General features: G+C 34.7%; 1 protein-coding gene across 3 annotated transcripts in view; it reads left to right on the top strand.

The window, feature by feature from the left end:
• LOC136035967 (glutamyl aminopeptidase-like) overlaps nucleotides 1-14,910 on the top strand; it is a gene marked incomplete at its 3' end in the record, with an annotated part of 124,519 nt that overhangs the window by 92,460 nt on the left and 17,149 nt on the right. For all 3 annotated transcript variants that reach the window (XM_065717863.1, XM_065717862.1, XM_065717861.1), the window contains 2 exon segments: nucleotides 4,097-4,182; nucleotides 7,543-7,670. In XM_065717863.1, the coding sequence (XP_065573935.1) occupies nucleotides 4,097-4,182; nucleotides 7,543-7,670 (214 nt within the window).

The raw sequence follows: 14,910 nt of genomic DNA, 5'->3' as shown, positions 1-14,910 counted from the left end.
GAAGATCCATAATGAAAAAAAATCGTCCCGGAGGGGTGGTGGTCAAGAAGAACCAATACTCAAATCCCCCCCCCCTACTCTGTACGTGCTTGTTTTAGTCAACCTTGTTTCTCATTTTTCGTTTTTATTCTTACTGTTTTTCCCCAAAACAGAAATTTGACTTCTCTGTATAAATGTATGATCTTTCTACGCTTATATTTGTATGTTTTGTAGAGAACAAATAGTCAGATATGCAAAAATGTATACAACAAATATTAAGCTTAGTAATAACTGTAAATTACGTATTTTTTTCTTTGTGGGTTTTAAATAGGTTATGTGTTTTTTTTTTTTTGTTTTTTTTGATGAGTTCTATTATTTTATTGTTATATACTTTAATGATCTAATTTTCTGTCATAATTTTGTCGGAAATTTGCATACAAAACATCTAATTACTTGCTTATCTCCTTTTTGTAACTGCAATTTTTTTTTTATGGGTTTTAAATAGATTATGTTGGGTTTTTTTGTTGATAAGTTTTATTATTTTAGTGTTATATATTTTAAGGATCTAATTTTCTATCATAATTTTGTCAGAAATTTGCATTCAAAACATTTAATTGCTTGCTTATCTCATTTTTCGTAACTGCAAAAATGCGCTAATACTTTTTCAAACTAAAATAAAGTAGTTACACCATTTTACAGAAAGATCAGTTTAAAAATAATTGCAATATATATAAATAAAAGTTATATTTAAGTATATCATCGTAGAATTAAACAACTGCGTGTTCCACCCACCCTAACAAAAATCTTTGTCATCATAGAACACTTTCACTTGTGCGAACAGGGAGTGGTTTCTAGCAATTGCTGGATAAGTAAAAAGAAAAATTGTTGGAGAAATTTATGACGATACTTCACCGCGAAATTAAATCTTTGTCATCATCAAACTCTTGCACGAACAGGAAGTTGTTCCTAGCAAGTGCTGGATAAAACAAAAACAAAAATTGTTGGAGAAAATTTATGACAAAGCTTCACCGCGAAATTAAATCTTTGTCATCATCAAACCGTTCCACTTGGGCAAACAGGAAGTTATTCCTAGCAATGGCTAGATAAATGAAAAGAAAAATTGTTTAAGAAAATTTATGACGAAGCTTCACCGCGAAAATAAATCTTTGTCATCATCAAACTCTTGCACGAACAGGAAGTTGTTCCTAGCAAGTGCAGGATAAAACAAAAATAAAAATTGTTGGGGCAAATTTATGACGAATCTTCACCGCGAAATTAAATCTTTGTCATCATCAAACAGTTCCACTTGGGCGAACAGGAAGTTGTTCCTAGCAATGGCTAGATAAATAGAAAGAAAAATTGTTTGAGAAAATTTATGACGAAGCTTCACCGCGAAACTAAATCTTTGTCATCATCAAACTCTTGCACGAACAGGAAGTTGCTCCTAGCAAGTGCTGGATAAAACAAAAACAAAAATTGTTTGAGAAAATTTATGACGAAGCTTCACCGTGAAACTAAATCTTTGTCATCATCAAACACTTGCACTTGGGCATACAGGAAGTTGTTCCTAGGCAATGGCTAGATAAATAAAAAGAAAAATTTTTTGAGAAAATTTATGACGAAGCTTCACCGCGAAACTAAATCTTTGTCATCATCAAACAGTTCCACTTGGGCGAACAGGAAGTTGTTCCTAGCAATGGCTAGATAAATAAAAAGAAAAAATTGTTTGGGAAAATTTATGACGGAGCTTCACCGCGAAACTAAATCTTTGTCATCATCAAACACTTGCACTCGGGCGAACAGGAAGTTGTTCCTAGCAATCGCTGGACCGATAAAAAGAAAATTTGTTGGAGAAAATTTATGACGAAGCTTCACCGCGAAACTAAATCTTTGTCATCATCAAACACTTGCACTTGGGCGAACAGGAAGTTGTTCCTAGCAATCGCTGGATAGATAAAAAGAAAATTTGTTGGAGAAAATTTATGACGAAGCTTCACCGCGAAACTAAATCTTTGTCATCATCAAACACTTGCACTTGGGCGATCAGGAAGTTGTTCCTAGCAATGGCTGGATAGATAAAAAGAAAATTTATTGGAGAAAATTTATGACGAAGCTTCACCGCGAAATTAAATCTTTGTCATCATCAAACACTTGCACTTGGGTGAACAGGAAGTTGTTCCTAGCAATCGCTGGATAGATAAAAAGAAAATTTGTTGGAGAAAATTTATGACGAAACTTCACCGCGAAATTAAATCTTTGTCATCATCAAACAGTTCCACTTGGGCGAACAGGAAGTTGTTCCTAGCAATGGCTAGATAAATAAAAAGAAAAATTGTTTGAGAAAATTTATGACGAAGCTTCACCGCGAAACTAAATCTTTGTCATCGTCAAACACTTGCACTTGGGCGAACAGGAAGTTGTTCCTAGCAATCGCTGGATAGATAAACAGAAAATTTGTTGAAGAAAACTTATGACGAAGCTTCACCGCGAAACTAAATCTTTGTCATCATCAAACAGTTCCACTTGGGCGAACAGGAAGTTGTTCCTAGCAATCGCTGGATAGATAAAAAGAAAATTTGTTGGAGAAAATTTATGACGAAGCTTCACCGCGAAACTAAATCTTTGTCATCATCAAACACTTGCACTTGGGCGTACAGGAAGTTGTTCCTAGGCAATGGCTAGATAAATAAAAAGAAAAATTTTTTGAGAAAATTTATGACGAAGCTTCACCGCGAAACTAAATCTTTGTCATCATCAAACAGTTCCACTTGGGCGAACAGGAAGTTGTTCCTAGCAATCGCTGGATAGATAAAAACAAAAATTGTTTGAGAAAATTTATGACGAAGCTTCACCGTGAAACTAAATCTTTGTCATCATCAAACACTTGCACTTGGCGAACAGGAAGTTGTTCCTAGCAATTGCTGGATAAATAAAAAGAAATATTGTTTGAGAAAATTTATGAAGAAGCTTCACCGCGAAATTAAATCTATGTCATCATCAAACTCTTGCACTTGGCCGAACACGAAGTTGTTTCTAGCAATTGCTGGATAAATAAAAAGAAAAATTGTTTGAGAAAATTTATGACGAAGCTTCACCGCGAAATTAAATTTTTTTCATCATCAGACTCTTGCACTTGGCCGAACAGAAGGTGTTCCTAGCAAGTGCTGGATAAAATTAAAACAAAAATTGCTGGAGAAAATTTATGACGAAGCTTCATCGCGAAATTTAAAAAAAATTCAAAGCTTACAAATAATTATCAATTTAAAAAAATAAGTGTGGAAGATTTTTGCATTTGAGACTTAAATACTGACAACTCCTCATAGTTCTAGCCTGTTGAATTTTAGTTCGTTCAGGCTTGATTATTATGGTGAAATAGCCAACGGAATCAAGAGGAGGATTGGAATCTCAAAGGCAAGCAATATTTGCGCTTTTTGTTGCTGGTGGCCAGTCAGGTCACAAGCTTCTTGACAGTTTCGCAACTAATTTGATGCCTGAAAAGGTTTTCTTTTTATTTCCATGCACTGTTTACCTTCAAAACTAAAAAAGATATATAAAAAATCACTCAAAAAAGGGAAATTTAAAGTTTCTGTCTTAAATCTCTCAAAAAAATGAAAATCAGTCTGATGGTGTTTGTGAAATAAAAACATGGCTTGCCTATTAATTCTCTTCTTAACCAAGCTGCAATTATACAAACGATGACCTTTTTACTATTTGCTTGAAAAATTTGTTGAAAGGTGGAAGCTAATATTTTTATAGAATCTAGATTTGGAGCTTCAACATTGGTATTTACTTAATTACTGTGATTGTTTTGTTCGATTAAACGTGAGTGAGACTCCGGACGAAAGTAACTACACTTGTATACCCCTAAAAGAAAGTTCCCCTGGCCCCTAGACTGGATCCTGCCTATAATAGGGACATGGATGCGTAAATTTGATTAAATTGCATCATTTAATGAAAATGAGGACAGTCATGACTGAGTGTATGCCATGGCTTAAATTTCTAATTTTGTTCAAACTCCCTCTCTTCAGTGGTTTGGCTAATATTTTTGGGGGCCCTCTGAAACCAACTTTTTCGGTGCAAAATATCAATTACGTCATTAACTTTCTTTTCTTTTCAGCTACAAGTGGGAAGTGCCAGTTTCTTATATAACTAACTTGAATAAAGAACCTGAAATCAAATGGCTTCATATGAATGACGATCAAAGTAAGTTTTATTTTCCACTAAACAAAATTAAAATAATGACATCTTTGGAATCTTTTACGGTGGATGCAAGGGTCTGATCATGGTACATTGAATAGGATGAAACACGAGTTTTTATTAACTATTTTCATTTAGATAAATTACTTTCTCTAGATATATCAGTTGGTTATCTCTGCTTTGTATTTTGTTCTTTAAAGGGGTGGTGATGGTTTATCCAGCATATACCCCCACCCTCTGTGATTGTCCTTTGTCTAAATCTAGTACCTTATTTTTTTATGTTTTCAAGGTTTTGTAGCTCTAGCACGTCTCACCTAGTTTTGGTTGTGGAAAACTGACAAATCTGTCCCCCCCCCCAGAAAAATACAAGGTCTTATCTCGAGAGTATAGCAGATAAAAAAAATTTGGCTGTGTCATTAGACTTGCTGTGTTAAGATGAAGGTAAGATCATCCTTAACTCAAAATTCGATTTTTTTTTTCTGTTAAAATCGGATAAAACTCTATGAAAATTGCATTTTTCTTTTTTTTACTACTGTGTGCACACCAATTCTGGTACTGATCAGTTGGATGTGGTCAGTATACTCTATGCTATTGTATTTAAAAAAAAATGAAAAAGTGATGAAAATAAGAAATAATAGTGTTTTGTGCCAAAAGTGAAAATTTTATAAATCTGGTTTTCGAACTGAATTATTTTTGTAAGAAAAACACGTGTAGAATAATAGCATGTATAATTCATTATTGTTATGTTTGCACAATTAATTCTTGGGGTGGGACTGAACGTGACTGAACAAATAAGTAGCTAAGATGGCATTTAACAAATGGTTGGTAAAAATTTTAAACCGGCTGGAAATTTTCAAATGGCTTGAAAAAATTTCAAAAGTACTTTAGAGTATGATTCCAAGGTGTTTTAACATGGCTGGAAGAAGGAATTTACCATGGCCGGACAAAGCATTTGAATATAGAAGAACAAAATATTTTAATGTGTCTGGAAAAAGAATTTCGACGTGGCTGGACGTTTCAGCATTGCTGGAGAAAGTTTTTCAACGTGGCTTGACAAAGTATTTAAATACAGATGAACAAAGCATTTTTTTTTAAAGCATGGTTTGTAGAAAAATTTTAGCGTGGCTGGAAAAGAGGTTTATACATGGACGGACAACGTATTTAAACAACGTATTGTAAAAAAGTTTTAAACGTGTCTAACAATCATTTAAATATGGATGGACAAAGCATTTTTTAAATTTTTAATATGATTCGCAAAAAAGTTTCAGGGTGGCTAGATAAGACATTTAAACATGGATGAACAAAGTATTTTAACATGGATAACATGGATGGACAAACCAGTTTGACATGGCTGGAAAAACGATTTTAACGTGGCTGGACAAAAGGACCGAGAAGTTAGAGCCATATGGCGGATTGGAATCTGAGACTTCACCTTCATTGTAACGAACCCATGAAAATCTAACATTATGTAGTGATATAAGTAGTGTTAAGTAATGTTCTAAATAACGGTAGAGAACAATAGCACAATAATGTGACTTTTATGAAGCATTAAAAGTTCCAGTAAAATGAATATTATATTCCTGTTCATTGAAAAATGGTATTTGATTGCTGGATTTGCCTAAAAATGATTCTAAAATGGGGTTTGGGAATTTTGATTAAATAAGGAATAAATTTATTCAATTTGCTCTGCGCAAATGTTTGGATTCGCAGCGGCATCAGTTCATGGAAATTAGGGGAGGGGGCCAATTTGTTTTTGGAAATCTAGGGGAGAGGGGCAATTCTTTTTCTTTCTATTTATTTTTTTGAATGAAAGTACTAAAACAGCAATTTTCAATGGAAATACCGGAAAAAAGTTTTTTTTTTTAATTTATAGGGGGAATGAAAATATTGGAGGGAAATGCCCCCTCACCTTCAGCCAATTGGTGCCACTGTGGAATTATAAATTCTGTCAACAGTGATGTGCTCTTTGCTCAACCATGCATGCTCTTTAGATCAATCTTCGCTTAAAATCTTTGGCCAAGAGTGTGTAGGCTCTGTCTCCCCCCCCCCGCCCCCTGGTCAGCAGTGTGCATTCCCCTAGACAACCATAAAAATGAGTATCCTCTGATGTCCATATTGCTATAGAAATTTTGATAAAGGTCACTATTGACTTACAGTTCATTACCATTGCTTTTTATTTCTGTTCTTTCCGAGTTATAGTTTCGTTCTTTGGTTTTTAAACTTATTAAAAAAAATCGTTTGTTTAATTTAATCAGCAAATAAAGGTTCATCTGAGTCATAATTTGCAGGAAATTGCAATAGGGAATTAAGCCACTGTAAGAACTGTCATCCAAGTACTTCCTCAGATTTTCTTTTCTTTTTTTTTACTTTTCAGATTCCTTTCGTTTTGAGGTGCCAATTCCTCCCTCTTAAGTAAATTAATTTTATAGCCATTTATTATGTGGGTTTAGTGGAATAGCGTATTCAGAGAGATGGCTCCAGGCCGATATGCAATGCTGAACAATGCTGCTTTTCAAGTAATGTTCTAGACATTTCCTTGTGTTCTTTTAGCTATTTCAAGCGATACGGCTGTTTTAATGTCTTGTTGCCAGGATAAATGTTTGTAGGATTATCTCATGATTCCATGGTTCATGGTTCAAAATATTTGTTTAACTACTTCAGAAAACATGAACTTAAAATTGTGTATTTACTACATCAAAGTGTGTGTTTATGTAACTATTGTGCCTCTTTGTTTTTCATTTGATGGTAATTGGATAATTGAGTTAAAAGACGGCTATTCAATTCAATTTAGTTCAACCACTATCAACATAAATTACAAAAAAAAACAACTATCAGTTCACCGAAGGGCAAAAAAGCATCTTGGACAGGAACATCGACATATTCCCCTATTTCAACCCTTCCACCACCCACTCTACCAAAATTCTTAATACACGGTTACCCAATAATATAAATTTCTACACAACTAAATCACCCCCTCCCCCTCACAAAAAAAAAGAAAAAGCAAATAAATAGTAGACAAAAACCAAAGAATAACAACAAATCAAGGAAAATAAATACAAAAAAAATTAGTACTAACTAATACAGCGAGTCAACATTCCAAGAGAGGTATACCCAACTTTAAATAAAAATTTATTATACTTCTAACAAATGTTTTCAGACTATTTTTAAAAACAGACGGGTGTTTAGGTGTCAACTTGATTTTAGAAAAAATTGAGTAGCAAGATAAAACTGGTAAAGCTAATTTGATAAAACCTAGGTGAAAGTGGGGGAAAAAAATTTGCTGGCCCCTAAAAGAATTTATATATCTTTATATTTATTAATTAGCTATTTTACAAGACCTAAAGATTCTGTTCATTACTCTTTTAGTTGAGATAACGGTACCTGACGAAGTGACTTGGGTCAAATTCAACAACAGATTTACAGGATTTTATCGTGTAAACTATCCGGAAGACGTCTCCAAGGTTCTAAGTGATCTGCTGAAAACTGATACTAATGTAAGTATCTTACATTAGTTTTGTGTACTAAAGCCGTTTTAGGCACCAACAATCGGTTCTAAAGCTGAAGCAGTTCGGGTTAATGAGGACTAACTTTGAGGACGATTAGGATCCACGGTAAGGACTGAAGAAAGGTTAAGCTCGAGTTTTTATTTCTAATATCCACAAATAAAATGATTATATTTCTGTGCTGGTGAAAAACCTATGAGGGTTCGAGGTCAAACGGAAGTCCACGTAACTAGTTTTTTATTAAATAATCAATTACGTAAAGCTATTATAAATGAAGCAAAATAAATAGCCTATATACTACAGAAAAAAATAACATGAACTACAAATAACTTAATTACTAATGATAGTGGATGAATACAATTATAAAAGATAAATAATAATAAGTAATTAAGTCTTATCATTTGCCAACACTCCCCTCGACGCTGAAATTTCAATATGGAATTTTGTTCTGTCTGGACTTCTTCAAAATTTCCATTATCTGAGTTGCTCAACCCTAGTCAATTAACCTTACTCAATACAATATATTCAGGAGTGGTGTCAAGCACTGTCAGGCACGTGGCAGAGCGTACGCTTGTACCAAAAACGTGCGTGCACTTGCTGTGTATAGAAAATGTCTTTTGGAGCTTGCAAATATTATCTTGATGATTTTTTTAAGTGAATAAATTTCTGGAAATGAAATGGCATATAATATGTCTTAAAACTGTTGAGGTATAATATTGTTGTTGTCAATCAGAAACCAGGTTTCAGGCTTCTTATTAAATGTTTCTTATGATTGATTGATTTATTTTTTTTTTCTTTTTTTTGGGTTGTTGTTTTGTTGGTGTTGTATCCTCAATGACGCGAGAATTTTAATTTTATTATCGGGTGATGTGAGGGTCGCTGTTTCGTGGGGACTGCCGGTGAGTTGATTTCTTTTCATTACATATTTATATTTAGATGTTGTTTAGTATGTTTATGACAAGTTTTTTATGATTCTTTATTTATTGTATGCTTTTTCCCAAATAACGGGCCATTGAGCCCTTTGGGATATTGTTTTTGTTATTGTTATTTTATGAAAATGAATAGAACTTGAACTTGGTATCTGGTCAAATTTGCGGTTATCACTTTTTAACACAGTTCTACTACTCGGAAAATTCTCCGTAAGATGTGTTTCTTGCTTGCCTCCGACTCATGCATTGGGAGATGCAAACATTATGGAAACAAGTTATCTTGGATTATCATAGAGGAATGTCAAGCAAAAGCCAGGTCAAAAATATAACAGTAGAAAAATAGGGATGAAACCTTTTAATCGGCAGTGAAAGAAATGTAAAATTTTAACTGAACGGACACAAATAAAGCGTCCATCATCATCGTCATTTGGACACTGTCTCCGAAATATTCGATTAGAATTTTATATTTGTTTCACTGTTGATTAAAAGGTTTCATCCCTATTTTGGACTGTTATATTTTCGTTATGGAAAGGCAGCGTGGTCTTCGAAGTTATCTACACAGAAGCCAGGTATATTACTGCTTCTTCCTCATGGTATATATTGCCTCCGGGAGAAAAAAGTTGTTAACAGTCAAACAACAACAAGCACAATCATAGATTAAACAGTTATTGTTCCTACGGAATTTTTAACATTAATTAACACAATGTTTTGTTAAGCTATGTATATAGTTATCAGCAAACTTATGCATATAGGGTAAGACCCCGGGTTCTCACTCAGTATCTAATCTCCAATTAATGTATATAGTTAGGTATATAATATATAAGTTATGTATATAGTTATCAGCAAACTTATGAATATAGGGTAAGACCCCTCAGTTCTCACTCAGTTTCTAATCTCTGATTAATGTATATAGTTAGGTATATATAGTTATGTATATAATATATAAGTTATGTATATAGTTATCAGCAAATTTATGCATATAGGGTAAGACCCCGGGCTCTCACTCAGTTTCTAATCTCCAATTAATGTATATAGTTAGGTATATAATATATAAGTTATGTATATAGTTATCAGCAAACTTATGAATATGGGTAAGACCCCTCAGTTCTCACTCAGTTTCTAATCTCTGATTAATGTATATAGTTAGGTATATATAGTTATGTATATAATATATAAGTTATGTATATAGTTATCAGCAAACTTATGCATATAGGGTAAGACCCCCCAGTTCTCACCCAGTTTCTAACCTCTGATTAATGTATATAGTTATGTATATAATATATAAGTTATATGTCTAGTTATCAGTAAACTTATGCATATAGGATAAGACCCCCAGTTCTCAATCAGTTTCTAATCTCTGATTAATGTATATAGTTGTGGATATATAGTTATGTATATAATATATAAGTTATGTATATAGTTATCAGCAAACTTTTGCATATAGGGTAAGACCCCGGGTTCTCACTCAGTTTCTAATCTCCAATTAATGTATATAGTTAGGTATATAATATATAAGTTATGTATGTAGTTATCAGCAAACTTATGAATATAGGGTAAGACCCCTCAGTTCTCACTCAGTTTCTAATCTCTGATTAATGTATATAGTTAGGTGTATATACTGCTACTACTACTACTACTAATAACTCACTGCGGCACCAAGCCGCCTGAGGCCAACACAGCTACGCACGCTCCTCCTCCAACCTAATCTATTTAAAGCCTCCCTCTTTACACCCTCCCAGGAAGTTCCCATTTCCTTTAAATCTTTATTTATAGTTATGTATATAATATATAAGTTATGTATATAGTTATCAGCAAACTTATGCATATAGGGTAAGACCCCCCAGTTCTCACCCAGTTTCTAATCTCTGATTAATGTTTGGATTCAAACACATCTTTCATGGAAAATCATGGGAAAAGGATATGTAAAACGAAATCTGACTCAGGTGGCACTGACGGATTAAATCTTTGCACCTTCAGAACAGTTATGACTTATCTTCTATCCTGTTTGCTTTATATCATAAACGTCTCACTACAAACTGGAACATTCCCAGACACCTTAAAAGAAGAGAAAGTGATCCCACTACATAAAGGAGGTGTGAAGTAGAACATACAGAACGGGAGACATATCTCAATCCTTCCATTATACTCTAATATAATAGAGAAAATTGTGCACCGTCGTTTGTATGATTTTTTGGACAAAAAGATTCTTTTTTTTGTTCTGAGGACAGTTTTTTGGACAGATTTTGTCTTTTTTTTGAGCCAATGTGGTCTCAGAACCTATTTCTGACGGATTTTCAAACACATGGCTGCTTAAAGCAGAATTTGGATTCAGGAAGAGTCTCTCGACGTCCCATGCTGTGCAGCTTTAGATAAAATCTTTGAAAGGATATGTGCAGCTTTAGATAAGAGATTGACTAATAGTTAGGATTAGACTTGGAAAACTTTTGTTTTTACGTTTAGATTTAACATTAAATATAAGCATTCCAGCATCAAAGTCAAATTCTCAACATTTAAATTTAAAGCAGCAAAGTTCATGTTCAGTAGAATTATCTCTTAATAGAAAATTGTGTGCATAATATGCCTAGAATAGTGACATGTTATGTCTAGAATAGAGCTTTCCAGAAAGGGACCTGCTAGAACAAAGAGAAAAATATTTTTAAATTGCTAAATTCAGGGTAATTTTCATGGTTTTAGTAACTTTATTGGCAATTAATCCCCAGCCCCCATTTCTATTGCCTTGTATATAGCTATGGGGAACGCAGAAAAAACTATCATAAAAATTTATCAAATTCGTACTTCGCAATTTGCCGTAAGTCTAAGTTAAACATTTCCCCCTGTTTTCCCCATTCTCTTCCATGTGTTAAAGTAATTTTAGAGTACTGGGGGTGACAGGGGAACTGGAGATAAAACCATCAAAATGGGCTTAAAATTTGAAAATATTTTTTTTCTAGCATGTTTCTTTCCGGAAAACCGTTATTCTATGCTTTACCGTGTTATTTTTGTTAGTACTACAACTACTAACAAGTTACCGTAGCACCAAGCCTCCTGAGGTCAACACAGCTACGCACACTCTTCCTCCATCCCAACCTATTCAAAGCCCCCTCTCTACACCCTCCCAGGAAGTTCCCATTTCCCTTAAATTTTTCCTCATGACATCCTCTCAACCCAACCGCGGACAACCTGCTTTCCGCTTAGCCCTTCACGGTCGGCCAAAAAGGACAGTCTTCAGCAATCTATCATCCTTCATCCGCAGAACGTGCCCAAGCCATCTCAACCTTTCTCTCGTTATAGCCCTAGATGGATTGGTAATGGTTTGATAGCCGTAGATGAGTTTTGAGAATTTGAGCCACATTTTGTCAGAAAGAAACTATAATTCCAGCAAAGACGACGAAACCGAGCCACCTCAACAGGAAGAAAAGAGTTCTGGAGATTTACCTGAAGTAAGCTTAGATTTACCCGAAGCTAGTATTTGGAGTGGTGAAGGTACCTTCAATGAAGCCTTTGATTTGGAGAGTAAGGAAACAGACACAATTGGTGCAAAAGAATTCAGAGAGGAAACCAAAGATGAGGAAGAAGCTCCTCTTCTAGACCATGTGTTTGAATCGGATTCAGAAAGTCAGGAAGGTCTTCTACTAAAAAAAAAGTGTTCAAATAAAAGCCAGGAAAGAAAAATCTTGTGAGATTTAGGAAAAGTGTATGATGAGGAAAGGTAGTGAAAAGGTAAATAAAAGCAAGAGAAATCAGGCTAAACCCTGTCTTTCATAAAATTGAAGGCGTAAGTTTTGCAAAACCTCAGACGAACAAAGAAAAAGAATCTTTTCTTACTATTTTCTTACTGTTCCCCACGCTTATTTTGAACCTTTTTCAAGCTAACTCTGAGAGCAGAAACAAGAAGAAAGAATATATATACCCATGATGATGAAAATGAGAAGAAAGTTTATCTAAAATTTGTTTGGGCAGCCCTAGATCTCGGGTAGTTTGCTGTAAGAAATGTAGCTAAGAATTATGACTTGGGATTTTCTCGAAGAAAGGATAAGAAATCAAACCGTCCCGATAAGGTACCAAGGGATGTCTCAAGCATGCAAGAAAGCGTATAAAAGAGTTACCTGCTATACCGCCTTTCTTCAACGAAGAAGTATTTACCTCAAAATTTCAAAATAAGTCGAACTTATTCGTGCTGTACACAGAATACTGCAGAAAAATTTTAAAGCCATCCTTTTGAGGTGGCCCTTTGTTAACATCCTCTTTTTAACATCCAATGAGAAGAAAGTTTATCTAAAATTTGTTTGGGCAGCCCTAGATCTTGGGTAGTTTGCTGTAAGAAATGTAGCTAAGAATTATGACTTGGGATTTTCTCGAAAAAAGGATAAGAAATCAAACCGTCCCGATAAGGTACCAAGGGATGTCTCAAGCATGCAAGAAAGCGTATAAAAGAGTTACCTGCTATACCGCCTTTCTTCAACGAAGAAGTATTTACCTCAAAATTTCAAAATAAGTCGGACATATTCGTGCTGTACACAGAATACTGCAGAAAAATTTTAAAGCCATCCTTTTGAGGTGGCCCTTTGTTAACATCCTCAATGAGTTTGATTTAAGCTTCCACAAAGTGAGGAAGGATAAATGCGTGCTCTGTGAAAGGATACAGTCTGCTCAGAATATGACAGAAAGTGAAAAGTTGGCATGTACAAATCACATAATACAGAAACCAGCCACCAAGTGATCTATGGAAGCACCCCAGCAATGTGCTGAAACTTCACGTTGATGGGGGCTATATCTTTTTTTTTTTTTGGGGGGGGGGGCAGATGGGGGCACTTTGCGTGGGGGGCTAATTGCCCTTCGCCCTCTTTTGACTCTTTAAAAGTGAATTATAACTTTTAATTTCCGATCAAATGAGCCCTCTCTAGTGTTTGTATGTGCCCCCGGAGAGGAAATTTTAATTAGCTTTTCTCCAAAATATGCTAGCTACAATTTTATAGTTTACGAGAATGTGACTAAGAATGGATGTTCCTTTTTCTAGAGCAGAAGAGCAGAAACCGGGAGGCAAATGAAATTATAACTTGTCTTCCACGGTGGATTGGAGAAGTCGATAGTAGAGGCACTATTGAGACAGCGGCCTGTCCTGTGATTGTTGTAGTGGTCAAAACCAAAACCACCAAATGCTTGCAATGCTCTTTTCAATTCTTTAGCAATATAAAAGAATAGCGATAATTAAGGTGACATTCCTTCTTTCTGGACATTCGCTACTGGCCGTAGACAGGATACCTTCTGCGGTTGAAAACAAAGTAAGAGGAATCGCAGTGTATGCACCAAGTCAATGGACGACTCTTATCCAAACTGTAAACAAAATCCAGCCCCCTACATTGTCGGAGTACTGACGTTCAAATACTTCGTTGACTGGAAGGCAGCTCAAGACACCCATCATCCTATCTACCGTACGGAATACAAAACAAAAATTCCGTGGAGTGAACTTAGGTCGGTATAGTTTCCTAGAAACTAATCAATTAAAAATTTGCACACCAATATTACGGAAATAGATGAAAGATGGTTTGAACTTTTCTTCAAAAAGCAAGTGCTGTTGGCTAGTTATACTGCAGAAATTCTTGTTTTAGAAGTAAAGAAGAAAGATCTTGTGGGCCTCTGCAAGAAGATGGTGGTTCTGCAATTATTCCATCATGAACACGACAGTTTGAAAACTTCAAAGGACACGAACAAGACCCTTTTTGAGACTGATGAAGACAAAGAAAATGGCGAATAGTCTGAAAAATAGCCTATTGATAAGGGATTTAAAATTTTTATTTTTTATATTCGAGTTTTGATTAAAACTATATAGCTGAATTGCATTATTTCTCGAAATACGCGTTATCCGCTGGACACTTTGCCATAGGCTATTAGGGATTTTCCCAAGCAGAAACCACATATCGGCTTTTTTGTTAGAACGGATTTAGTCAAGTTGTTTCTTTTCTTTTATGTATGAATGAATGAATGAATGAACTTTATTACCCGTAAAGTATAAAAAACACAAAGTACGGAGTATTATAAATAAATAAACAAAAACAAATACGATAAACAGCGAAGAAAAACAAAATTCAAACTAACAAAAGACAACATGGACTAATCAACCAGTATCAATATGGAAAAAAGGCTGCAGAGGGTCATAAACGTGAATAAAGTTGACAGTCTTTTTACATAAATCGTCACTGGAAGACCGAATCCGAGAAGGCACATCTACTATACCAAATCGAGCAATAATTTTTTTGTTTCGGTGCCATCTAGGAAGCCGGAGGAGGAATTTGCAATATCTG

Source organism: Artemia franciscana, chromosome 15, assembly GCF_032884065.1.
Source record: "Artemia franciscana chromosome 15, ASM3288406v1, whole genome shotgun sequence".
NCBI classification, from domain to species: domain Eukaryota; kingdom Metazoa; phylum Arthropoda; class Branchiopoda; order Anostraca; family Artemiidae; genus Artemia; species Artemia franciscana.
This window is presented reverse-complemented; position numbering and strand designations above follow the sequence as displayed.